General features: G+C 36.1%; 1 protein-coding gene across 1 annotated transcript in view; it reads left to right on the top strand.

Annotated features, from left to right (window-relative positions):
- Positions 1–936: 936 nt before the first annotated feature.
- LOC135200806 (angiotensin-converting enzyme-like) overlaps positions 937–26,258 on the top strand; it is a 139,679-nt gene continuing 114,357 nt past the window's right edge. The window contains exon 1 of the mRNA XM_064229464.1: positions 937–1,273. Within this exon, the coding sequence (XP_064085534.1) occupies positions 1,182–1,273 (92 nt within the window). The 5' untranslated portion in view covers positions 937–1,181. The remainder of the gene's footprint in view (positions 1,274–26,258) is intronic.

Genomic DNA, 26,258 nt, shown 5'->3' with positions numbered 1-26,258 from the left:
ATGGCGGCTTTCATGCGCTAAATTTACTGAATTGACGGTACTCTCGGTATCAGCTTCGCGTCGCAATGTCGTCATCACCAGTTCCTTGCAGGGGAACATATTTCGTCTGCTTCTTCTTTTCCTTTTGAAGATAATTATCTAGTCTCTTAACTCTGTTTCTTTTTGGCCGACTGCTGCGAAGGAAGATCTTTCGTTGAAACTGTTCTGTGATTGATCGGTCTTGCAAGTTGCAAAGCCTCTCTCTCTCTCTCTCTCTCTCTCTCTCTCTCTCTCTCTCTCTCTCTCTCTCCAGTCTCGGGTCAGACTTGGATGGAACGCTGGAATTAAATGCCAACTTCTTATCAGGTTTTGTTCATATATTCACGTGACCCAGAAAATTCGGGGAGAAAAATACTAGGTAGACTAATCAAAACTTAATCGACGCAAATCACGTTTCCATAAAGGTTTAAAATAAATGTCGAAATATTGACATAACGAATAACTTACGAGCTGTTGTGGCAAAGAATAAATAAAAAAAAAATGTATATAAAAACCGTACACGCACGATCGTAATAAGTCAATATAGTCTAAAGGTATCTTCCCCAAACAGTTAATAATGTAAACGCCTTCGTATGTTCTTCGTATGTTTAAGGATCGTACCTAATCTAGCTGAAGGTGAACATACCTAAGATAGCAATCTGAGTAATTATCAGATATAACAATTAATAAACGCCCATTTTCAGAAGTCCACAAATGGTTGAAAAATTAACGCGCATCCCACTAGTTAGAAGATAATTGCAGGGACAACATTTCTCAAGCGTAGGACACGAAACCCGAAACAAATATAGTAGGCCTACTCAACAACTGCACCAACAAGCAAACGTTTGCACAGGAGGAGTCTGAGTCTGGCCAAGATGCGGGAGCCAGCCAGAGTCAAAGTCTGTCAGACTCTCTCAGTCACAGAGTCAGTCAGGCTTTGGTAGTCGTGCAAAGAGGTTGTCCGTCTGGGAACTTGCGGGGAAGATGTTGACCCCATTCGCCAGACCCGTCGGAGAAAAGCTGATTTAATTTGCGGCGTCACTGAAATCGTTCATTACTTATCGAAAGTGAAAGTGCTATTGGCTCGCCTCCTGATTTGTATTTATTAACTGTTATTTATCATCGGCTCTTACACGAACAGTGGATCTTAACTGAAGAAAAAGATGCATTTTAAAACGCCGGTAGCAAAAGCGACGTTGGTCACGTTGGCAACTTTGTTCCTCTTCTATGGGACTTCAGAAGGAAACATTGACGAGTAAGTCTCTGATAAAATTGCTTTTAGTATTTAACAAACAAACAATTTCTCTCTCTCTCTCTCTCTCTCTCTCTCTCTCTCTCTCTCTCTCTCTCTCTCTCTCTATATACCACACAAATATATATGTATATATATATGTTATATATATATATATATATATATATATATATATATATATATATATATTTATACATACATACTATATATATATATATATATATATATATATATATATATATATATTATATATATATATATATATATATATATATATATATATATATAGATATATATAATATATTATATAATATGGTATTATATATACATACACACACACACACACACACACACACAAAACATATATATATATATATATATATATATATATATATATTATATATATATATATATCGTAAACTGTAATCCCAGTAGACAATACATTTTCGGGCGAGGAACGACGAAGCATATTTTGATGATCCGACCATACCAGGTGGCTTTTTTCAAAACCAGCAAAGAAATGCTCAGAAAGACATGGAAGTTTCTAAATAAAAAAACAAAAATGTGAAGAATAAAAGAAAAACTGCCCATGTAAAATGAAAATGAGCTAATCTCAATCAAGGTTCAAGGCTGTGTTTGCTGTAATCGATTCAATAGAGATTCAATACTTCTAAATTCTCTGTCACTTCTGAATTGTTAATATTTACAGTTCCTTTCCCATCATCGTGGGTTATCCAAAAATTAACATTGATTCTTTATGGTTGATCGAACGTTAATTTGTAAACGCATATATAACTAACACTTAATGATGTATATATACATATATATATATATATATATATATATATATATATATATATATATATATACACACACTATATATATACATGTATGCTTATTCACGTGTGTGTATATATATATAACTATATATATATATATAATATATATATGTAAACATATATACATACGTGTCTATGTATAAAAGTATACACAAACTGTATATATGTATATATATATATAGCGAATACCACAGGAAAATGACAGGCAGAAAGTCTATACCAAGCGCTTTCGTCATTATTCAGGCACTGTGCATCAACAATGACTGAATAAAGACGAAAGCGCTCGGTACTGACATTCTGGTTATCATTTTCCTTGTGGTATTCACTTATATGATGAGGTCGCTTGCATCTACTGTGATTATTAAAGCATGTATATATATATATATATATATATATATATATATATATATATATATATATAAAATCAGCAAATATTAACCCACAAATATCGTTCAATACCAGGTTCTCTATTCCATATACAAATATCCAATTATAACTCAATCTGACGCCAAATAATTCCAAAATGCCGGCCGAATTCCACGCATTTTACGCGTGAATATTCCAATGCGACCAACAGCAGCGTTCCAGAGACGCGTAGAATACTGTCATTAGCATCGGCCTGGGTAATCAGGCGCAATTAGCCCACATACAAGGGACCATTTACCCGTCGGCATTTCAGCCACCTGGTGGGAACAAAACAATCAATTGAATCTGAGGAACTGTCAGGGAATCCGAAGGATTAACACAGGCTGGCTGCTCTCTCTCTCTCTCTCTCTCTCTCTCTCTCTCTCTCTCTCTCTCTCTTTATGTTTCTCTCTGTCTCTCTATCTCTTTCATGTTTTTCTTTGTATCTCTCGCTCTCACCACCATCTCTCTCTCTCTCTCTCTAGCAGTGGCGTATGTGTATAGATAGATAAGATATTTAGATCAGCCTATTGAATACAGCGTTCAGGATACAATGATAACTGATAATATAAACATATACAATTCAGGAAATAAATAATGTCTTAACGCTAAGAAAGAATGACATATATAACATTAGAAGGATACGCAGAGAGAGAGAGAGAGAGAGAGAGAGAGAGAGAGAGAGAGAGAGAGAGAGAGAATCTTGCATATACGCTCTGGTTATGTAACTGTGTGAGTGTGTGTGGAGGAACAAAGCAAGAGAGAGGGAACGAACTAATATTAATAGTATTCCCACACTCATTTAACTATTTGCTTGTGCATTTACTCCTCCAATACTCGCTAACAGAATAATTGTGCCAGTCTGCGCTCCTTCATGACAAAAATTCTGGCTACTAGTTTATGAAAATGATCTACGAGCGATAACGATTATTTATGGATTTTAATTTTTCTGTTAAAAATCTCTAATGACCTTGAGTGTTGGGGTTTCCGCCTTTTAAATCTCTCATTATTTTACTGTTATTAAATGTCGCACGAATAATTAAAAATATTATTCGTTGATGCTAAAGAAAATTATGTATTTTATTTCGGAAATGAGTGTTAGACCAAACTCTGAAAATAAGGAGCACAACTTACTTTTGCTTGTTACTCTGAAGTTGTCACTCTATAAGTTTCCTTTTCAATAGTGATCTCACGTTTGCTGTAGTGAATTGAACTGAACATAGAATTTAGGCCAAAGGCCAATCACTGGGACCTATAAAGCAGTGAAGCAGAAATTGACAGTAAATAAAAAAAATTTGAAAGGTGTAACAGGAGGAAAACCTCACAGTTGCACCAAGAATCAATTGTTAGGAGAGGTTGGAAAATAAGATGGAAGAAAGATAATTACTGTATCTAAACGGACTACGACGTTGACCATTAAAATAGCTCAACTGATAACATTAAGCAAAGTATGTTCAGTTTATTGTGGACATCCGAGGAATGATTTTCTGTTCATTTATACGGCGCCATTAACCCAGATACAGCAGGATCGCATTTGTTTATTTTTATTTCTTCAATAAAATTACTGACCAATGAAATTATCTCGAGGTATATTGACCCAGAATTAACGGCAGTTCGTTCAGTGGGTTTATCTAGGAGAGTGAGAGTTGTTTTTAGTTTTCTGTAAAAGAAAACTATTGACATGGCTTTTGTCTGCCAATATGACATGTGTTTGTCTGTCCGTCTTACTTTTTCTGTCCGTCCTCAGATCTTGAAAACTATTGGCGCTACAAGGCTGCAAATTCGTATGTTGATCATCCACCCTCCAATCACCAAACATACCAAATTGCATCCCCATAGCCTCTGTAGTTTTTATTTTATTTATGGTTAGTCATGATCGTGCGTCTGCCACCTATGGCTCCACAGGCCACCACCGGGCCTTAGCTGAAAGTTTCATGGGTCGCAGCTGAGAGATTAATACAGCTGTATTCGCTGTACAGAAAAATCGCAGCATTTTTTACTTGTTTTATTACCACAATTTATTTTTATGTTCTCGTGAGGAGTGGGGGAGCGTCCATAGTGACAGGTGGTGCCTGGGAATTTTCGTTTCCGCCGTCATATGGTTGATTGCGATTCCACTTTCGAAGGCCACGTCTTCGAAGCCGGTCAAGGTCACACTCCGGGAAAGATTAAAGTAATATATATAAAATAAATGATACCATTGTATCTCCTCATAGGGAATGCTCTTGTAGTAACGACGCTGATTATATATTTCATATGCATAGTCTGTAAATGATCAAAACATGGGATGATTGTGATAATAACGATGTATTACGCAAGTGCCTGCACATGCTGAAATCCACACTAAAACACTTGAATAAATATAGTGGATTTTGCTTATTCAGTCGGTGAACTGATTCAATATCGGAGAGCCTCTTAATAAAAGTTAGCGTCTTCATGGGGCAGATTTGAGAGACGCTGTTGATTACTATGCTGCAATTGATATTTATTGATTCGGGAACCGTTTTCAATATATGCACAGAAATATTTATGAGAGAGAGAGAGAGAGAGGAGAGAGAGAGAGAGAGAGAGACTCATGGGGTAGATTTGAGAGACGCTGTTGATTACCATGCTACAATTGATATTTTATTGATTCGGAAACTGTTCCCAATATACGTACAGAAATATTTATGAGAGAGAGAGAGAGAGAGAGAGAGAGAGAGAGAGAGAGAGAGAGAGAGAGAGAGGTAACATGGCAAAGGATACACGGGAGGGTTCTCAAACAACCTGATATATGGGAGGGATGAAAGCCCATCCAATGATTATAGATGAATGGTATCAAACCGAAATGAAACCCCTTTCTAAAGAATACAGAGAGAGAGAGAGAGAGAGAGAGAGAGAGAGAGAGAGAGTTTCTAATCAAAGCCTACGTGACAAGTTATGCTTCTTAACATATCAAGATAGGAGGTCAAACAAGCGAGTTATTGACAGGAAAACAAGTCAAACAGGTATGCATATGGAGACGGCCATAGCCAAGAGACTTGAGAGAAAGTGCCACGCTGTAGGCTACTTACGGATAGGGTTTGATAGTATATGCAAAAAGAGGGTCAACAGCCAAGCGTTAAATGAGAGGGAGAGAAGAAAACTTAGCCAAGGATTATGAAGAGACCACACCCAATTAGTCGAAGGGAGAGATGCACTGAGTGTTTTTTTTTTTTTTCCAAATATTTTGCCAAATATTTATCATACTTTGTACCCAAATATATGAAGCCAAATATTTATCATAATACGTACTACCCTAACGTATTAAGACATATTTATCATACTGTGTACCCTAAAGTATGAAGCCAAATATTTACAATATATACCCAAAAGTATGAAGCCAATTATTTGTCATAATATGGCAAAGAGAAGCCAAAAATTTATCATATGTTTCATAAAGTGAAGCCAAAGATTTATCATATGTATCATAAAGTGAAGCCAAATATTCATATTTATCCTCAAGTATGAAGCCAAATATTTATATATATCCTAAAGTATGAAGCCAAATATTTATCATAATATGTACGTCGATTGAAGCCAAAAACTATAATTTGTACCCTGAAGTGAAGCCATTAATAACGCGCACAGCTGAATACTATAAAAATATATAATTCCTATGACAATCAAAGAATTAACCAAATGTATTTGTAATCAAAGAATTATAATCTCCCGATGACAGATGATTATACCAAGACGATTTCTGAATCAAATTACCCGGATTCGCAAACAAATAATAATAACCCATTAAGCGTCCTCCCATCATCAGGGAAATAATGGCACAGCTCCACGGGAGATTGGTTCATCGATCCACAATTGACAGAGGCAAATCTCAGGGAGTCACGGATGTTTATTGATATGGTGTGTATATTATATATAGTATATAATATATATATATATATATATATATATATATATATATTTTATATACATATATATATACATACATATGACTGGTAAAATGTTCTGTAACAACAGAATTCCATCTAATAAAAGGAGCCCATAAAAACACCAAAATGTAGAGAGAAAAGTACTATATTTCAGAGACTGCTGTCTCTCTCTTCAGGTATATGAATGAGAAAAGTTTACAGAAAAGGTGGTATTTATACCAAGAGATTCGTCCACAAGTAAGCCAATTTAGGTCACCCCCGCTGATAATCTTCCTTTAATCTTCTTAAGCGTTGGTTGAATGAACACTGCGTCGACGATATCTGAATATCCAATTCCCTTTTGAGATGTTCACTTACCTGCTTCTCTTTTATTAAGGCCGATTCCATCATTTGACTCTTGTACCCCGCAGTTGCTGCTATAAATTACACGTGACATATTCCAGTTTATTCTATGGTTATGTTCATTTATATGGTTGAAAATAGCCGAGTTCTGTTAGGTATGGACAACAGAACTCGGCTATTTTCAACCATATAAATGAACATAACCATAGAATAAACTGGAATATGTCACGTGTAATTTATAGCAGCAAGACTGCCGGTACAAGAGTCAAATGATGGAATCGGCCTTAAATAAAAGAGGCAAGCAGGTAATTGAAACATCTCAAAAGGGAATTGGATATCAGATATCGTCGACGCAGTGTTCATTCAACCAACGCTTAAGAAGATTAAAGGAAGATTATCAGCGGGGGGTGACCTAAATTGGCTTACTTGTGGACGAATCTCTTGGTATAAATACACCTTTTCTGTAAACTTTTCTCATTCATATACCTGAAGAGAGAGACAGCAGTCTCTGAAATATAGTACTTTTCTCTCTACATTTTGGCGTTTTTATGGCTCTTTTAATTTTTAGATACATACTATATATACATATATATATATAAATATATTAGGAAACATATAATAATAAAAAAAAATATATATATATAATTAATATTATATATATACATATATAACATAATATATATATATATACAAATAATTATATATAATATATTCTATATATATATATATAGAATATATATATATATACATATATTATATATAAATATATTATATATACAATATATATTAAACATATATATACATATATATACATATATATAAATATATATATACATATATATATATATATATATATATAGATAGATATATATATATATATATATAACGGTTACATATATATATATATATATATATAGTATACATATATCTATACATATATATATATATATTATATATATATAATATATATATATATACATACATATATATATATACATAATATATATATATATATATATATATATATATATATATATATATATATACATATATATATATATATATATCCATATATATACATATATATACAAATTATACATATACATATTATATATATATATATAAATATATATATACAAAATATATATTATTTAAATAATCAAAGCCCATGATCTATACACCTATATATATATATATATATATATTATATTATATATATAATATATATATATATATATATATATATATGTCTTGGTATATACTGTCATCCCGGGGGAGATATAATTTCTTTGATAACAAATACTTTCCGTTAATTCTTTGATTGTCATAGGAATTATATATTTTTATAGAAATTTCAGTTGCGTATGTTATTAATGGCTTCACTTTAGGGTACATATTTTGATAAATATTTGGCTCAATACTAAGGCACATATATATATAAATATTTGGCTTCCATACTTAAGGCACATATTTATTATAAATATTTGGCTTCATACTTTAGGCCACATATATATTATAAATATTTGGCTTCATACTTTAGGGCACATATATATTATAAATATTTGGCTTCACTTTATAGTATACATGATAAATATTTGGCTTCATACTTTAGGATATATAGTATGATATATATGTCTTCATGCATCAGGGTACACATTATGATATGATTATATATATATATATATATATATATATATATATGTATATATATGTGTGTATATATATATATATAATATATATATATATATATAATATATATATATACATATACACGCTATGCTTGTGTAACTGTGCATGGATCATGCTAGACAAATACAATCATGTGTATGTATGCAATTTTGAAAAATGCATACATATGCATTGGAACAATGCAGAACCGAGAGAGAATTTCGACAAAGTATACTATGTAATTCATCTTAAGAATAAAAATTCTCAAGTGACAACTATTTTAACTTAGAGCGAATTTGCGGATTAAATTCTCGAAACTCAACTTTGTTTTAAGGTTGACCGGACACATTGATGTGCATGTTACAAAATTTGGACGCAATATTTCTCTATTAATCCATGTGCGAGGCATTACTCGGATTCTACGTTAATCAGGAAGTCCTGTGGTTGAAGACTCTCTCTCTCTCTCTCTCTCTCTCTCTCTCTCTCTCTCTCTCTCTCTCTCTCTCTCAGCTAATTAAGTGTCCACTGCGGGAAAATGCAATCTGCAGAGCAAACAATATAATGGTTTATATATTCTCTCTCTCTCTCTCTCTCTCTCTCTCTCTCTCTCTCTCTCTTCCCGATTCGTTCTGTTCTTAGATGACATTAAGTTATTGATCTATAGTCTAAAAATAAACGTAACCGGAATATGGGCCGTCAAGAAACGGTCGTTATTAAACCGGCAGGAACAGGAATTCGGGAATTCGGCCTGGTGGGAATTGTTCAACCACAGGAGTTAGGACTGGTGGGAATGTAATCGGTCCCATAGTCAGAGGTAACACTTAGTATTGCCGCCAAAAATCATTTAGGATACACCGAAAGCAAATTAAGATTTCTTAAAAAAAGAAAGAAAAAAAAACGAATACCGACTTCTGAATTTAAAGAATCCGAAACGACAACACAATGAGATGTTCATATTCGGATTCTATCAGAATCAAGCAAGTTTTCTTTTTGTCACTTCAAACGTCTTCACAAAGATTCTCGGTGAAATTTAGTTCCAGCAGCGAGTTGACGGAAAACCGCCAACCATTATAAGGAAACGTTTGATTAAATACACTGGAGAGAGGAGAGAGAGAGAGAGAGAGAGAGAGAGAGAGAGAGAGAGAGAGAGATTTATTTTCGTTTGGAATAAACCCACGCATCCCAGTATCAAGAATTGTGACACCCCCCTACCAGCAGCAGTCTAGTTTTAGAACCAATTTTGCCTGGCAGCCATCGAAAAAGTCTAAATATAAGCGACCTTCGAAGGGGAATCGATCCTACTTGGTCGCCCAACACAGGTCATAGCAGCGAGTGAAAGTCAAAGTCGGCTACCGATCAATTACGGTGGAAAATGCCCAGATAAGTCCAGCGGTTACTCTTTTGCCACGGAATTTGACTAACGCTAATCGGAGCACACTATATATGTCTTCCCTAATGCATTATACACACATATATGCAGCGTAAATACACACAATATTATATATATATAGATATTTATATATAATACAGCACAAAAGGATTAAACTTGGTTCCTCTAAATAATAGTGACGTGGATTCGAGTGTAAGAACGGAGATCCTAAAGAAGTTTCCGATCACGGAGAACCAGTGCTTTTCGCCAGAGGCCTTTTAACAGGAAAACTGTTTTCTGTCAAAGTCTTGGCAATACCAGAAAATAAATCCCCTGTACTCCTTTGGCCAATATGTGAGAAAATATTTAAGACCCCATACTTGGATACTTGGAATATGTACGTAGGTTCTATGAAGAGTAGAAATAAGATGTACCACATTTATGTAGTATGTAAATATTGGTGTACGCATTTGTATAAAACGGTACACTTTAAAGAAGAAACTGTTTCGAGACGAGAAATGAGGTCAACATTGAGGTAACAAAAATGCATAAGGCTACCACCGACAAAATTGTACCGAGCATGCATGGAAAATATATCAAGGCCCAGAGGTCAGTTGTCTTAGTCTACAAATAACTAGACCGTGAGCCTACAAGCTAACAGTCTCGCCTATAGCAACAGGTGATAATAGTAGTTTTTTTGGGGGGAGAGGGCAAGGGGGATAAGGGGGGATTGAAAGCGATGTCCGGTGTGACAAAAGACCAAATCTGGTTACACAACATTTGCAAAAACAATAATATTAATATGAACAATAAGCCCCTATTTCTTGACTGATTTTTCCCAGTTGCCCTATCTCCACCGAGAGCGTAAAGCCAAGCATTGCACACACATACTTTTCCAGTTGCCTTACTGTTTCTCGTTTACAATAGCTGTTTGTTTGTTTGTTTGGTGTTTTTACGTTGCATGGAACCAGTGGTTATTCAGCAACGGGACCAACGGCTTTACGTAACTTCCGAACCACGTGGAGAGTGAACATCTATCACCAGAAATACACATCTCTGACCCATCAATGGAATGGTCGAGAATCAAACTCGCGGCTACCGAGATGGTACGGTTTTACTCTTCGAGAGCAGTTAAGTCTTGTGAAGGGACATTGGCAAGTAGGCTCCATGCAGATGAAATTCCCTCTCGGTCATCTAAAAATTTTAAAAGTTCCACTCACAGCCATCCATGGGTCGAGCTGGCGTTTGACAAATTGGAGTACACTACACTTTTGGTAAGGGTTTAGTACCATGAACTTTGGTTTACTTTCACGCGGGGAGAGAGAGAGAGAGAGAGAGAGAGAGAGAGAGAGAGAGAGAGATTTTTTTATGTACAGGAGGCCAGCGAAGGTGAAGAGTATCTTGAAAACTATTTACCGAGCGGAGTTTTCATGCTGGTAGAACAGGTTTCACAAAGCAGTTGACAAATAACGGCTGGAATCAGCAGGTAAAGGGAAATTGAGCTTTCTCGTACTGAAAGTGAAAGCGACTTTGTTCGTTCACTGCTGGTGGACATGACTGAAGATTTGGTAACGAGGGAGAACTTAGTACACTGACAGAAGAACTTTTTTTTTTTTTTTTTCAGAAATCAAGAAAGATAACAAACGAAGCAAATGTCCTGAGACGGAGAAATACTAAATAAAAAAGTGAAAGTCAATAATACTTTCTCTCGACACTTAATTATGTGTACAATATATATATATATATATATGTGTGTGTGTGTGTGTGTGTGTGTGTGTTGCGTATCAGCCCGCGCGTTGGCCAACGTTAATGTTGTGTGTGCACATGTACACGTAAAAGTAGGTTACACTTACACCTCGAAGGTTCTCCTGTGTCCTACAAAAGCGAGTACTAACATATGCAGGTCCTTCCACCGTATGAAATTCCACCCCATGGAGTCGTACAGTTCATCCTCCAAGATGGCATCACACGAGCATCCCGAACCTGCCGTAAAAAGCGAGTGAATGTGAGACGGGTGAAACGGGATCTGAACTGTGCAATGAAATTGTTCTCTTCATTAAGAAACATTTACAGAAATATCGAGCGGTTACAACGACTTTATGATACTACTACTACTACTACTATTACCATTTGAACAATAACTAGGGCAACAGAAACGATAATCTGAAATAGTATGCTGGAAAATATATATGAATTGGAAATGACATACGAAACCAGGAGCTTACTTTAGGCTTATCAGAAAGGAACCTGAAGAATGAGAAACCCACCAACACAAATGAGGATAAAAAAAAAATAAGTGAGACAACAACGCCATGATGATTGAAATGGTCTGGAGGATGATGCAGCGGAGACTGAAGAAACGACTCTAGCGAAAAGAGTACGAGTGAGTGCGGCCACGAAAGATAATTTTACAAAATGACAAGTAGCCTAAAGGTTAGTAGGACAAAGAATTGTCGTAAGACGGTTAACAAGTAGGACCAACAAAAACTAATGCGTAAGAAAACTGATAAAGCTGTACAAAGAATGAAGAAGACCAGACTGAAAGTTGTAAAAGAGAGAGGAGACTATAGATTGAGATTAAACAAGAATGTGGAGGTAAAAGGGCTTCAGGAAAAATTGATGAATGGCCATAATGTTTCTGTAATGACTGTCCCCTGTTCTAAAGATTAAAAAATAATAGAAAACGTTGAAGGACATAATAAAGGCATTTGAACAACATTTGTGCAGAGTCCGTTTCAACTGGAGGGTCTAAATGCCAAAGAACAAAAGCGAGGAGCAGTAATGAATGAACTGATATTGCGATCGAGGGATGTCTCATAACATTAAAACAATACTGATATGGTTGAGAATCTACACAACGAAAGAGATAGGCAGCAATCCATTAATTAAAACAAGAATACTAGGAACTGAAACAAATCAGGAACAGAATTATGAAAAACAAGTGTTAAGACATGAAGAATAGCACAAGGGCCAGGATAAATGAAACGACGGAGAAAACTGAAATGCCAGACGAAGAGGATACACAAGAAATTTCATCACTGGAGAAGTCCAATGGAAGGGGGGGCCTAACATAGACAGGAAGGGATTATTTAGCATAAACACCAAGTAAAATGTAGGGCGTTGTACAGGGAGGAAGATCTACAGCAGCACCTTGTCACGCTGAATGCAGTCATAGATTAAAGTCACTTGGACATTTCCGCCGACATGAAGTTTGGTCATGCTTGCATTATGTTTTCAAAAGTTATATCGGGGAAAGATTGCAGAAGAGAGTTAAGACAAAGTGATGACAAGTGATGGCACGCTAATTTACAGACTGAATGGAAAAGGCGAGGCAATAATTAACGGTTTGATGGGGTAACACAAGAAATAATGATAAGACATATTAGGCAGTCTAGGCTATTCAGATCAAAGTTATGCTTGAAAGGGAATACAGTAAGCAGGGAAGCTTTAAAGCTGAAAATAAATAAATAAATAAATAAAATAAAATGACAGGAGGTGGAAATGGAGATTTATGAGAGAGGTGATGCTGGAGGGAGTTGAGAAATTCTTGTAGTACTAACACACAGCAAGGGTTACTGAAATAAATGGAAGTAGCACAATGCTCATGGTATTCGTTGGAAGTACGTAATTGTAAACAAATAAAGCCGTCTGCGCAGAAGGTAACTAATGAAGAGCTTTGCAGATTACCCAAAGTGAGATACAAGGAACCAGGGACAGAAGCAAGAGCCAAGGGGATATTAGTGTAAAGCATCATAATCAACCAGAACATTATTGATTGATTTATAGGTTTTAGGCTTAATGACATGCACTGGGGCAACTAAGGCCATTCAGCGCTGATACGGAAATTGACAGTAAAAGGTTTGGAAAGTGTAACAGGAGGAAAACCTCAAAGCAGTTTCACTATGAATCAAGTGTTAGGAGAGGGGGAAAGTAAGATGAAGTCAGAGAATATGGAAGGAGGTACAGTAAAAGGAACGAAAGTGGTTGCAGCAAGGGGCCGAAGGCTCGCTGCAAAGAACGTTAAGTAATGCCTACAGTGTACCACATGAGGTCCACTGACTGCACTAACCTCCTACGGGGACCAGAATATTATTCAGCATTCATAAAACACTAACAGGAAATTCAGAGACCTTGTATCATAAGAAACCCAGAGACTTTGTAATGTTATTTTTTTTAACTGCAACTAACAACTAAACCACAATGGCGAGGTTCATGTTTGGTAGGTACGACCAGGGTCAACAGGTTCGGCAACTTTCCACCGGTCACACTCTGGACCTGAATTGGACAGTAGGAACTTTCATTTCTGGCGTTAGTTTAGTTTTCCTAGTATGTCACCGAGTTTCAACTGAAAACTGTACTTGCGTTTATTGTTCTTTTTAGTATTGTTCTATGAATAACTTGAGCGCCAAGCAGTGAATATTCTTTGGAAGCTTGAATTTTATAAGTCAATGGCCCCCCGTGGACTTGTTCCATATGAATAGAAGTCATCTTCTGAATAATAATAATAATAATAATAATAATAATAATAATAATAATAATAATAATAATAATAATAATAATAATAATAATAATAAAGGTGAAATTTCTTTCCCGAATTCCATTAATCTAGGAAAATACCTTACGATTTGGTGGTTTTGTCAGCATTTCTCAGCTTCGAGGAAAACGCATTCACAATTGTTAAAAATTCTAATGAATATCAGATCAACGAAGAAAAGTGAAAATATATGACTTTTTTTTTTTCTTAAACTGACCAAATGTCAAAGAGGTTATTACAGGAGTACTATTGGTAAAAGAGAGAGAAAAAAGTTTTTTACTTTCAAGAAATGCAAATTATTATTTTCTCTTAAGGAACTGGGTTCAAATTCAGGGCCATTTACCTAAGCAATGACTTTCGTAACTGTTAACCACAAAGAGAGAGAGAGAGAGAGAGAGAGAGAGAGAGAGAGAGAGAGAGAGAGAGAGGTTCGCAGGGGGTGGACAAGCGGTATTAGGTACCTGTGTTTATATTACTTCACCAGATGTGTATTTGTGTATGTTACTTGTGTAATTGTGCATACTATAGTTCATGCACACGTGTGCTTTGTGTGTGTGGATACTTAAGCCGTGTGAATGTGTATTAGTGGTGTTGAAAGCGTAATGTGTATGTTGAACGTATATGAATACTATGCTGAATGCGTATATATAGCTACATTCTCTGTATGGTGTATATTTAAGCATATATATTGACTATATTTACCCTAACGCGTATATATAACTTTGCTGATATCTATTTGCACTAAAGATAACAGCAATGTTAAGAAATTCACAGTCTCGTGAAAACAAATTATTAAAAAATCGTTAAAAAAACACCGTTCAGGTGTCCGAAAGTCTTTGTTTTTTACATATAAATATAGTTTAATATATAATTGTGGATTTTTAACAAGATAACAGCAACATTAGAAACGCCATCAAGAGCAAATGGGAGAAAGCAGCGCGGATAGAATTTCGCTCTTAAGTGGCAGCACTCTTTCCCTGCTCAAGAGGGCGCACTTCACGATGATAAAAATCGTAGGGTTGAAATGGAGGAAGTTTAAGGCGAATTTGAGCCTTCTGAATCGCTCCAAATGCAAGGAAGTGCTACAATATCTAACGACGCGAATATCAAGATACGATACACAGTAATTTCTGTACGTTCGGGCTAGGTTTCTGAAGCCCTTACAGATGCTGACGATGTTGGTCTTAGAAAAAAAAACCTTCAGAGCTAACTGAAAACACCCCTTTTCCCTTTGTTATAAAAAACACATCCAGAAAAAAAACTACATTTAACCTTCAGAATCATTTATAAACCGGTGATGTACGAATAAATTGCAAGGAAAGCTCGTCTTGTGCATTTCAGCTAAGCCTTCACTGTTCTGAACAGCGGTTAATAGGTAATGATTAGCTTTTGCCAAACGGCTGCGTCATCCATACTTATGGCGCAACAGTCATCAGCTATCCAATGAATCGATTGATATTTATCCATATCAAAGTAATAAATATTAATACTGAAGTCGTTGAATGCTTTTCTTAACATGTAACTGTATAATGCAAATCTAACATCCGTAAATACCAAATTGTTTGTTTGTATGTTTTTACGTTGCATGGAACCATTGGTTGGTTATTCAGCAACGGGACCAACGGCTTAACGCGACTTCCGGACCACGTCAAGAGTGAACTTGTATCACCAGAAATACATAGCTCTCACCCCTTAATGGAATGCCCGAGAATCGAACTCGCGGCCACCGAAGTGGCAGTCAATACCTAATATGGCAGCAACTAAAATGTGTACCATTCGACAAAGTCGTTTCAGACCTATTTTGTACGTCAGTTACCACAAGCTGATTTCTTTTACCATTATAAAACCACAATGTATATACATACTAATAATGCAATGTGGCGGGAAAGGCCAATTTCAAAATAACTTCAAGTAAAATATAAGTTAATATTGGAAAGTAATTGAAACGTTTCTGACACCGGTCAGTGTGACAACAATACGAAGCGGTTTTGTTTTCATCCTCTCACTTTTTTTCCACGGAATACGACGTGATTCGGAAAGGAGATGAAGCTCACTGCAAAGGAAAAGATTCACGAAAGGAGTGCACACAATGGCTGATGTTTGCAGATGACACATCACCGATGAATACTTCAGGGAAAGAGCAGGGCGTGTGCACAAGGCTGAAGAAACTTGGAGTAAGCGAAGTAAAGGGGTAGATGTTGAGATTGTTGAACTCTCTCTTTTATATAAAAAAAACAGTTTTGTGTGGATCCTAAATGGAGAAAAAAAGTTGGGGTGAGAGTTGGATGCTGGGGTGGGTTGCCATGTCGAGAAAAACTATTCTTGGTAAATGTGGCATAGTAATCAAACTGACAAATGTGGAGATGCGGATTAGTGGTAAAAAAAGATTGGAGCAGGTGAAAGGGTGGGGCGGTCTTTAAAATGGCTGGTTTTGTGGAAATAAAGGCGGATGATAAAGAGCGTAGAATTCCGAAGTCTGGCATGAAGAAAAAAAATAAAACTCAACCCTGACTGGATAAATGGTACATAAAAGGTATTGAAAAAGAAGGGCCTACGTATCCAGTGGCATAAGCGTGTGCGCACAAAATAAAAGTGAAGGAAGACGAGTGATTGTAGGAGGTTGTTTCGACATAGTGAATCTTCGCCGGCCTTTCAAGTATATTTATTAAGCAATTAAAAAAAAAAATCTTGAACCAGTAATTCAACCACGATTCCGCATTCAAAATATGACTGTTACAGTAATCGGCATGTTTGTTTTACTCTAGAGGCATCTCTGCAAATGGAAAAAAAAAAAAGACTTGGAAAAAATAGACACAATTCACGATACTCACAGCGATAACGAAAGGGCCGAGTTCAATTCCTATAGGCTAGACCAAAATAAATATAGACGCGTTCCACTCAACCTCCCAAAGAACTGCAGAAAACGGAATGGCTAAACACATTCTGGAACCACGCCTTCTTAATGGGGCAAACTACAATCGTATATGGCTCTTTAATTCGCCTGTTAGTACACAAGATCTAAAATGAACTTTCACCCTAAAATGAGTCTTATAAGAGAACCAGGAAACCCAACCTGAATTATTTCGGGTCAACATAACCCTCCGTTGTCCGTCAAACCTCGCCTTCCAATTCGGTTTATTTTCGGCCCCTAGATAATATCGGATAAGGGAATTTCCGCAGCGTCAGCGTGACCTGCGTTCCCCTTTCTCCTTTAACTCCGGTATTTGGTCTTGACTTATATATCATTCAGCAGTACCTGGCGGCTAAATATAGTTCGGAGGGCACAACATCCGGGAGGGGGCCTGCCTGCCTGCCTTTGCTTGCACACGAGAGGGAAGCAGATTGGCTGGAGGAGACTGACAGCGCTTGTCGAAGGGGATATTGTCTTGCAAGAATATATATATATATATATATATATATATATATATACATTATATTATAGTACACACATTATATATAATTATTGTATATACATACACATATATATATATATATATATATATATATATATATACATGTACATATATGATATATATAGACACATATATAATATATATTGCATACACACACACGCAAGAGAGAGAGAGAGAGAGAGAGAGAGAGAGATTTAAATTCAGAAGCAAAAGTCCTTCGATTGTGACTGACACGGAATTTGCATGAAAACGAAAATTACATACAATACCCAAGTTTCTGATAAATGTAGAATTTTTGACAACGAGCGAATAGACGTTTGTGAACAGCAAAGCCATCAACGAAACGCTACAATGACCAAAACTGAATAGGTAATAAGGAATATTTGAAAAAAGAAAGATAATCTCCCACGTAGCATGGAGTTATAACTATATTAGCCTAAGCTTTTTAACCTTGGGTTACTAACCATTAATCAAATTAGAACATAATAGAATAAATAGTCAAGACTGAAAGCCAACTCTTGAATACAGACCAGTAAGAGTTCAAAAACCTCCTTCCAGTGGCCGGAGCCGGCATTTTGACAGCCGTGAATAATAAGCCGATTACAAGGAAAGACTGAATCTCTCTCTCTCTTCTCTCTCTCTCTCTCCAATAGACCACTTTCCTAAATACAACCTAATAAACAGTAAATTCTAGTATGTAATAACTAAGATATAAAAAAAAGATATGTAGAGTCTAAACTAGTTATGTATTGTTACAAGAAAGAAGAATACTCTCATCGGATAAAATTCTGAATGCAATTGTTAAAATTGTAAAATATTGTACATCTTCTCTAATAAAAGATAAAAAAAAATAAATGAGTCGTGTTCAATGTTTTCTTGAACAGAACCTAGTATACGTTTAGATACATCGGCTTCAAAATCTAGACGAAACCAAGATTTATTTGGAGCTATGAAGTCGGAATAACATTTAAAAGCCGATTCCTAATTTTAAGAGTCAGTGGAGAACGAAATATACGAAGTCGTGGTCTGATTGACTTGTATATTTTCCGCGATATTCACAAGAAAATTTTACACAAACTTTAGGTAAAAATAATTCAGCCTGTTGAACAGTCGTTTTGTTCTGTCTTAGATTTGTTTTTCATATCGACTGGTTCAGTCAGAGACGCCAAGTTACTAAGACTAGGCTATCAAAACCGACCCTAGAATATTTTCGTTTCTTTTGACGTTAAATGCCAAAAGAGTGCATGCCAACTTGAGATCAACCCATTCTTATTTAAACTTTGAATTTAATAATCTTTCAAAGAATACATCTTGCTTTCATTCCAAGACAAATCAGACAAAGAAAATAACGAGTGAATTTGACATCGGTCTAAGTCGATTTTGTTATTTTATTGACAAAAAATATACAATTATTAGTACAAATTTGTCCACAAGAGACATGATACAAATTAAGCAAAGTGGACAGTAATATTTTCTGTTCTTGCAAGTACATGGCTACATACAGCAGCAAGTGAGAGAATTTTGCTACGCTGTACGAGTACATGGAATTCGCACTGAATTATGGTCGACACGACTTCACAGTGCGTCCAATGACTCCATTAGAACGAGTTTGGTCTCTCGTCTCTACACACACGCTGCTACAGTACAATTGTTTCAACTTCATCCCTATAAAACCAAGGCATCCAGTGGCCTAAAAGTGGTTATGGGCCTACCCCAGGTTCACTCTTCCAGTTGATCTGTCACCTCGGTCGGGTGGGGAAATTGATCTATTCAAACACTGAATAAGAGACAAATTTGGTCTTAAACTTATACGTATAATAGGTGTTTTTGACTAATTTCATGACATTCATACACATATATACATACACATGGAGCATACGCATATGCATAGGCTACACCACGGTCTAGATACATGGGCTACACATACACACGTGATGTGTATCTAACGGTGTTCTACTCACCAGCTATAAGCCACAGATTTAATCATACGGAAATACATTACTAAACCATATTTGGCCTTGACTGATGCAACCAGCGAACAGTGTAGTAAATCTGCCACTTAGTCGACACCGGTAATCGCACCCATAGTGGAAACGACCATTAGCATGAGTCTAGCAACCTATCCTAAAAGGTAATACGAGTTGAAAATGAGTCTACAGAATAACTTAGCGTTTTCCTGCGCGTTCGTATACTAATTCGTTTGTGAAGAAGAAAACTGCCTCGGGCGCACTTCCAATTAAAATAAAAACCGAACATTTTGTGGGTTCTTCCGTAATGTCTTACCTCTCTGAAAGGAAAATGAGAACTCTTATTCTTTTCTCTCTCTCTCACAGAGATGACCGCTTCAATGCTACCGGAGACAACGGAAGAAGAGTATTAAATTTGCATCTTGTTTCTTTCCTCGTTTCTCTGCTGGATGGCAAATTTATTATTTTAACTCCCATTCCATGCCGACGGTTTTGAAAAATAGCCTTGGGGAGAATTCTACTTAGAGAGAGAGAGAGATTCGTACGAACATGGTACTACGTATATACAAAGGGCCGGCGAGGAGAGAGACGTATGAGCAAGATACGTATATGCAGAGAGAGAGAGAGAGAGAGAGAGAGAGAGAGAGAGAGACGTATGAACGTCTCTCTCTAAATAAATCTTTTTTGTCTTAAAACTATCTCCTTTACAATGCTCTTTCGCTCTGCCAGCTTTTTATGACAGCCAACCAGATTGTCTTCTTACTAAAAAGAAAAGACCCCCAATATGCCAATCACTCAAGCGAATATGATCTCGATCGAAAACATAAGCTTCAACTATGCCCAAATCCCTGTCGCTATGGGTCTAAAAGCAATTCATCTGTTATTTACGTAGTAACATGTACAAAATCAGTCCGACAGACTGTTGAAAAGCAGCTAGGTCTAGAGACTATTTGACAGCAAAACTTTTTATAGGTTACGCAACCTTTAGATTGTGCACCACGAAATACAGATTGGCAATCGGCCTAGGTTCAGGCATTCACATACAAACAAATTAATATACATTTTGTATCATATGCATTATATATATATATATGTATGTATATATATATATATGTATATGTATGTAATATATATATATGTATATTTATATACAATTATATATGTTTATTATATATTAAATTATATTATTATCTATATATATTATATATATACATATATTATGTATATATATATATATATATATATATAGATATATATATATATATATATATACATATACATACACGTATATCACCCCTTATTCTCATACGACGCGCTGATAAAAAAAAAGAGAGAAAAAAAACAGTCTGCTAAAGCAAACACTTCTCTATGGACATGTAATATCCTTCAATAAATGGGAAAAGGAATATACCGGAACTTCAAGAAAATGGTAAAATGAAAAGTTAGTGTTAGCAGTGCCCTTCACTGATGACAAGACTGTCCTTGTAAACAGAGAGAGAGAGAGAGAGAGAGAGAGAGAGCTAGCTTCATGCATATTTAATACAAGCCGTAAAATGTTTCCACTTCGAACAACTGGATCCATAAGATGATGACAGTGTATTGAGATTCAGGTCGCGAATTGACTTTGTTCTAATCATTTTATTTATTTGTTTATTTCCGGCTTCTTTTATGATATTGTGACCAAAGGTTCATGCTAAGTACTTAACAGTGGGGTTATCTTGCATCCAATGATCGGCATTCATACTTGAATGAACAGCCTATTCACTAGTTCCCAACAGACGAGAATAAAATTCATGGTTGAATAACAAAATATTGACTAACTAGTGCTATAGTAGACTCACATCAACGTGCATCTGATGTCTACGCCCATCCCTTACGACGCTCCTGATTGGCTGTTGATAAGCCAGTCACTGGGCTGGAAACTCAGTCTCTTTCGAAAGTTCACTTAAGAATCTATGTCCCACCTCTCCTGGGGGATACTTTTGAAATACGTATCCCTCAGGAAAAGTGGAACATGCATTCTGCTTATGTGAACTCTCTCGAGAGACTGAGTTTCCAGCCCTGTGATTGGCTTATCAACAGCCAGTCAAGAGGGTCGTAAGGGACAGGCCTAGATATCAGATGCACGGTTGATGGGAATCTACTATAGTCTGTTTTTTTCCATCTGTCCATCCGCCTGTGGTGGTAGCGCATGGTAACACTGCGTCCCGGCTTTAAATAGTTACGCTATGTCTAAATTTTGGGTGAAAAGTGTTTTATTAATTTACTCTATGCGAATTACACCGTTAATAATGAAAATCATTTGCATGTTGTTTATTTTTGTAAATATGTTAAAAAAAAATTTGGAAGTGGTTCCAGAATTTGATTGAAGAGGTATGTGATATAAAAGTTCAGTATCCAATAAAAGTATTGATGTTGGATTTCGATTATAGAAAAAAGAAGAAGAAAAATACATTAAGTATGCTTATTATTGGGTATGTAAATTGTTTGTGGTAAAGCAGAGAAGAGGTGTTACCAAGTCAAATAATTTCAATATTAAAATGTAAAATGAAGAACACAAAATGGGTATTATAATTCAAATGCATATGAACTTGAAAAACATTTCACAAATAAGTATGTGAATAATATTTGAATTCATATAATTAATATACTTAGTATGTTATATTATTGATATAATTATGAAAAGTTTGTATATAATTAACTGATATTTGTAATAAAATTTTAATAAAAACTAAGTTAATATTCGAAATAGGATATTATATAAAGTCCGGGACGCAGTGTTTCCATGCGCAAACACCACAGGCGGATGGACAGATGGAAAAAAGCAGACTATAGTTACATTCAGGGTTGCTGTTTTGAGGAATTTCGTCCACCAGTGTGGCTTTTTGGTGACATCTGGCAACCTCCGTGGCTTTTCCGACCACAGGCCACGGCACTGAGGAATAAGATTTTTTACTTTGCCTTTTTATGTTTTATTATGAAAATAAAGTTATAAAACATATCCTGCTTATTTATAGGAAAGAATTTCATTGAAATCCTTTACTTTTCTTCGTCAAACATACTTTATGCTAAGCTAGTGACGTGTAGTTTATTTACGTCATGGAAATAATTCTACATCGGAAAATGCGTAGTCTAACCATTAAAATGTCCACATTCTAACCATTAAATAATAACTAACTTAGAAAGAATAACTGCGTATGGCGACACTGCTAAAAGCCACTGTTGTGAAGAAAAAACGGCAACGTTGGGTACATTGCAAATAGCAAGGCTGCATACCATAGGGCTGAACTTTACCATCTCAAAAAATGATTAGGTCTATTCGATACATTTCGTTCCTGGACTAATTCAATGAGGTAGTATACCTGGAACGTCTTTCCCCCTGATCTATATGTGCACAAGTACCGGTGCCAATTTTTGACTGCACGATGAATAACATATCTTCAAACCTTACTTTAATATAGGTCTCTCTGCCCACACTTCAAAGGCATGATTGTTTGTTTGTTTGTATGGCGTTTTTACGTTGCATGGTACTAGTGGTTATACAGCAACGGGACCAACGGCTTTACGTGACTTCCGAACCACGTCGAGAGTGAACTTTCTATCACCAGAAATACACATCTCTAATCCCTCAATGGAATGCCTGAGAATCGAACTCGCGGCCACCGAGGTGGCAAGCCAAGACCATACCGATCACTCCACTGAGGCGCTCAAAGGCATGATTGTAAAAGATGGCGGGTAAATTGCCCGTTTGACAAGGCCTTCAGAGGTGGTATCTCTAATGCCACGAAAATCGTCCTTTTTTATTTTTTTAATTATTATTTAACTCTAAGTTCATTCCTTAGGTTCGAACTGCCAGCTGTCTAGTGTGCTTTTTGTGGTTCCAGACTAGACAGGTCTCCACAAATCTGAAAGACTTCCTCCGTATAACGTTTTTTGGTTCAACTGAACAAGAGGTTAAACCGGATGTTTCTCAAGAGTGAATTTGCTCATTCAATCAATCTGATTATATGGTTGAATAGAAATAAATAACATACGTGTTATACATATTCATATATGTAATATACATGATATATATTATGTATGTATACATATATACATGTGTGCAATTATTTGTAAATGTACAATCAGCAAGAAAAGTGAGGATACAGTTTTCATTAGCTTTCGTTCATCGAATTTCCCATTTGTTTTTTTTTTTTTCTGAAAAGACAATCTCGCTAAATTTATTCTAAAATATGAAAATACATTGCAAATTATATCATAGATACAGGACGCTACATGATAGGTGCATTTAAAAATCACACAAATGGCCACAAATAAGCAAAACGAAGTAGCTGTGTACCAAGAAACACTTAAGGGAAACACCTACAATAACGCTGTCAACTCGCAAGAAGGAGCAAAATGAAGAGCAAGATATCACCAATTATCAGGGAATGGCTGATGTCACTGTTCGTTGATTTCATGAAATGAAATAGGCACAAGGTACTATTCTGTGCAAATGTTCACTTGGGTATTTCCTACAATTACCTTCCATCGACGCATTGCGTTTCACTGTTCAACAACGATGTATTTTGCATTGTTACTGTCTAATAACGCATTTCATATTGTTGATATTCCTGTCATGGAAGTATAGTAACGGGAGACGCCAACTGGGCCGTTGCTGTTTAGTTGTCTCTAAGTTGAAATTTCGCTGACGTAATTCGTGAGCAATTACTTCAGGCGACGCCGCCGGCGGGGAGCCTGTGCAGGAAGGTCCAGGTCCTCGTGACGTCATCAGTCCGGTCTCGTCAACCCAAGACTTTCGTACCTGAGACCGCACGCAAGGTTGAGGCATAAAGAAATATGTTTCGTTAGAAATTGCTCTGCATGCATAGTAATGAGAGGCTTTTTCCACCTTTAGTCATTAAATGTTTGAATAAATACGAGATATTTCGCTAGGAGTTGCCCTAATGGATGGTTACACGAGAATTTGATAGAAGTCTTTAACTATTTGAAGAGTTAATGAGAAAATTCCGCTTGAAATTATACATTAAACGCTTGAATGTAAGACATTCCAATCCGAAAGATTGGAGGCTTCTAAAAAAATCTAAATCTTGCGTATGCCATTCTGGATGAGACAATTCTAGACTCATGGATAAGTATTTTGAGTATCTTAATTTTACTCGCTCAAGTATTGATATTGTGACATTCCATTTCACGCCGCTAAGTGAGAAGCTGTCTATATATAATGAAGGAAAAAATCGCGTTGAATACAGAGCGGTGCGAGACACACCATCTGAAATCATTAGACTCATGGACAACGACACAGCCCACTGGAAACCACTGCTAATTGTATAGTACTATAACCAGCACTTTAGAAGACAACCCCGTTCACGTCATTTGGTTTAGTAGGTGCGCATTCAATTTGAGCATCCTGTCTGTATATAGTACTCTTCTGTGTGTTATTTACATAGAAAAACACCAATATGTTCTAACAAGACAGCGTTATAAAGACAATGATTTTTGACCGACGAAACAATAGTTAGGAGTTTCTCAGTCGGGGTGACTTGAAGGAATCGGACACGAGAGAATTGCCGAATTGTATAATCAAACAAAACTCTCAATTTACTACCGATTTCCTGAATTGTGGTTGAACTGAAATGAGTTTTGAGCTTCATTATTACCTTTGCCTAATATTTAAAGACTTACGATAATGGATTGTATCCACTTCATAAACACATTACTCGTAAAACAAGCACGTCATTTGGAAACTACACAGAAACCCCTCTATCTAATGTATCTCTCAAGTAATGCGTTCATTTCTGTTATCCCCATCCCCTTATTTACACGTTCTTAGTATTTACATTTTACCTAAATTTATGGCAACCATCAATCTTCTTTCCACGAAACACACACGCAGCTCCTCTCGCCGACAATGACAAATATGCAAGCGCCAAGTCGTTGTTGGCTCGTTCTCAGTTCACCAGTTTTGTTATGCTTTGCGTAAATAAAATGCTGCTATAGGTAGCAGTAATTTCCGTTTCAAGTACCCGGTTCATATGCGTAGCTTCAGAGAGAGAGAGAGAGAGAGAGAGAGAGAGAGAGAGAGAGAGAGAGAGAATGATTTAAATGACTAAACCTGTTTCTCCAAGTTTTGAAATTCCGTTCCAACCCCAGTATTCCATGAAATAAAGATATAACAGCATTAACTTGAAGATCGATTAACATTATTCAGCATTTAAAACTACAGCTACACTTAATCGGCTCTTTGTTTTATTTCATATGGTGGCACAACAGTTTACTGGTCTCACTCTGGCCGAATGCTTAAAATGGATCTCTCACAGGTAACCACGACCACAACAGCATGAATTTGTCTATTTCTCAGATTGATGTCGTTATTGTTGTAAGTCGTTTGATGCCAGTTAACTTCAATCAATTAATCTTTGTTCTGAAGTTTCTAAAAGAGTAAGAAGGCATTTTTAATGTTGATATAAGAGTTGGTTACTATCCGCTTGCAGTTATCTGGGTCGTTCCATTTTTGAAGAGCTTTCCCTTGACTTCTGTAAA

Source organism: Macrobrachium nipponense, chromosome 27, assembly GCF_015104395.2.
Source record: "Macrobrachium nipponense isolate FS-2020 chromosome 27, ASM1510439v2, whole genome shotgun sequence".
Taxonomy (NCBI): Eukaryota; Metazoa; Arthropoda; class Malacostraca; order Decapoda; family Palaemonidae; genus Macrobrachium; species Macrobrachium nipponense.
This window is presented reverse-complemented; position numbering and strand designations above follow the sequence as displayed.